We start from the raw sequence: 2,650 nt of genomic DNA on the forward strand, positions 1-2,650 counted from the left end.
CACTGTGAGGATCATGTTCTTTGATTTCTCCAGAGCTTTTAACACCATCCAGCCCCGACTTCTGAGAGACAAGCTGGAGCTATCGGGAGTGGACCACCACATGTCCCAGTGGATGCTGGACTACCTCACAGAACGTCCACAGTATGTGAGGTCACAGGGCTGTGTCTCTGATACACTGGTCTGCAGTACGGTGGCCTGAATAAAATTGAATAGAAGAAAGGGTGATATTGGCTCTGATATGATGGATCTTTTTAACAAGGAAGTCACTGTTCAGTCGAGTGAACCGTTAGAGCAGGAGGTATCGGTGTGATAAAGTTCCTAAGTGTGCCAAATAAGCTGGTACACATTAAACATGAAACACAGTCTTCCCACATCGTTGACCATGTTATTAAAAGGATGTAAGACCTCTCTGAGATGACTATGTGGATATGAACACACGCACAGTGATTTCATAATCCTGCTGCTCCTGTTGTGTATATAAAGGAAGGAGTTTCTGTCAGAAATCAACAGCTTTCTGCCGTACAGAAGACTTCATCCAGCCACACACCATCTCTGCACACTCGTAAGTTTACAACCACTCGCTCAGCATTACACTTTTTATTTTATTCTTGTTAAAATTAAAGGTAGTTAGACTGCTGTACTATTTATAGGCTTGTTTTTCCCACATTTCCAGTTTGGTCTGTTTGAGTGTTCCTCTGGGATCAGTTTAATCATTTCAGGCTCAGAATAAAGACTGTAATGTCATAATTTCTCAAATTGTTCCAAAAACATGAATACTGTGATTGTGTGCAGATTGCTCTTTAGTAATTTTTTCCCTTTAAAGAGCTTCTTACTCGGCGCTGTTGACATTATTACTATTACATACTATCCTGATTCCCCTTGTTAAAACCATTTTATATCTGGATTGACTCTTGATTCGTTCAACTCTGTTTGGTGCAGGAACCCATAATGTCCTTCATTGCTGAGCTCCAAGTGTCTTTGAACAAAGCCGATGAGTTCATGCTCCATGAACAAGGCTTCAAGAAAATCTTTGTTAATCTGAATGAAGGAGCAGGGGGAAACTCCGTGTACCTCCGGTACAAAAAAGGCAACAATGCAATTACCAGGATTCAGATTTCCTTCAACGATATGATGACCAAGGGTCTGTCCAGTGCAGGGTTCAAAAAGATCGACAAAAACCTCAACGAGGGAGCAGGTGGAAACCTTATCTACCTGTGGTACTACAAAGGTTCCTTAAAGTACGATGTTCCCATCAAGAAACTTGATGTCTCAGTACAAGCAGCAGATGAACCCCACAAGTATAAATTGGGCTGGGAGAGACTGGCCTGTGACCTGAACCGTGGCACTGGAGGAAACTGGATCTATCTGTGGTTGAAGAGAGAGAACCCCACCTACATCTGTGACATCAAGGCCACTGCTAAATTTGAGGAAGATGAAGACAACTTCAATGATGGCTACATCCAGATGAATGAAGACACTAACAGGGGAGCAGGAGGGCCCTACATCTTCATCTGGTACCGTCAGACCACGGCCCCCAAGGACACCATCACTGAGCTGGAAATCTCCACCAATGACAATGAGCAAAAGGGCTTTCAAGAGCAAGGCTATGAAATCGTCAACCAGGATCTGAACGAGGGCACTGTAGGAAACATGGTTTTCCTGTGGTACAAGAAAGACAGGGGCAGCACCTGTCTTTCTTGTCACCCTGCTCACCGACCCAACAGCAAAGCAGGCGTATGAGAAAGAGGGGCTCAAAGTGAACCCAAAAAGCCTCAACACAGGCATCCTGGGAGCTGCTCCTGTGTACCTGTGCTATTATAAGTGAAAGCGGTCATGGTAAAAGAAGTGAGCACATTCACTGAGCAGAAACCCAGAGGTTTGATGATGTTTTTATTCTTTAATGATGTTCAATCACTGTGATCTCAGAGGTTTGTCTCCACCAGCGCTCATTGATCCTCCAACCAACCGGTTTGATTAGCTTTGCATCACTTAATTCTGATGATTGTCTCTGTTTCAATAAAGTCTCTTTAGCATCTGTAGTCTCTCTTAAAGGTTCATAGTGACAAATTATAAGAAGAGAGCCTTATTATTTTCAGTATTTTAGAGTTTTGAATTTGAATCTAGATATTTAGCTCCATTTCATTCTTTTGATCCCGTTGAAATGAGTTTGTAGGGTTCCGCTTCCTTCTGTCAGTCTTTCCTTTCTTTGTAGTCGCCTTCAGTTTCAAACACTTTGCGTGGCATCCTCTATACGGGAAATGAAGCAGGAATCAGTTTATGCTGACAATAACAAAGCCGGAAGAATCTATGAAGGATTTATCGTTATTTATAATAACGATAAATCTTAATAAATTAAAATTAAATGCGGAGAGGTCTATTCACAGATAGTTAGTGAAGAAGAAACACCCAGTTCATCACGGTGGTCAGAGGGGTTAAATAAAACCATTTAAAAACCAACAACACCACCTCTGGAAATTTCACCCTTCAATCTTTTCAATTTTTAATGAACAGAAACAACACACACGCACACAGCACAAACGGGAAGACTTGCACCCCATGAGTCAACCCATGGCTTGTGCTGGTTATAATTGTCCAAAGCCTCGATTAGAGTGCAGTGCAGCTCTCCACAAACTGGGACCAGCCAGCTGAG

The 2,650-nt window shown here is 42.5% G+C and overlaps 1 protein-coding gene across 1 annotated transcript; it reads left to right on the plus strand.

Annotated features, from left to right (window-relative positions):
- The first annotated feature begins 431 nt into the window (after positions 1–431).
- Positions 432–2,037, plus strand: LOC102302257. Its single transcript, XM_005953417.2, has 2 exons — positions 432–562; positions 940–2,037. Exon 2 carries the CDS (start codon positions 949–951, stop codon positions 1,738–1,740), a length of 792 nt encoding a protein of 263 aa, XP_005953479.1. The 5' UTR covers positions 432–562; positions 940–948; the 3' UTR covers positions 1,741–2,037.
- The last annotated feature ends 613 nt before the right edge of the window (positions 2,038–2,650 follow it).

The sequence above is a fragment of the Haplochromis burtoni genome, unplaced genomic scaffold, assembly GCF_018398535.1.
Source record: "Haplochromis burtoni strain Fernald_Lab_line unplaced genomic scaffold, NCSU_Asbu1 Contig_4248, whole genome shotgun sequence".
NCBI classification, from domain to species: domain Eukaryota; kingdom Metazoa; phylum Chordata; class Actinopteri; order Cichliformes; family Cichlidae; genus Haplochromis; species Haplochromis burtoni.

Coding starts and splice junctions, on each gene's coding strand:
- LOC102302257 (XM_005953417.2), top strand. CDS start 949: ATGTCCTTCATTGCTGAGCTCCAAGTGTCTTTGAACAAAGCCGATGAG.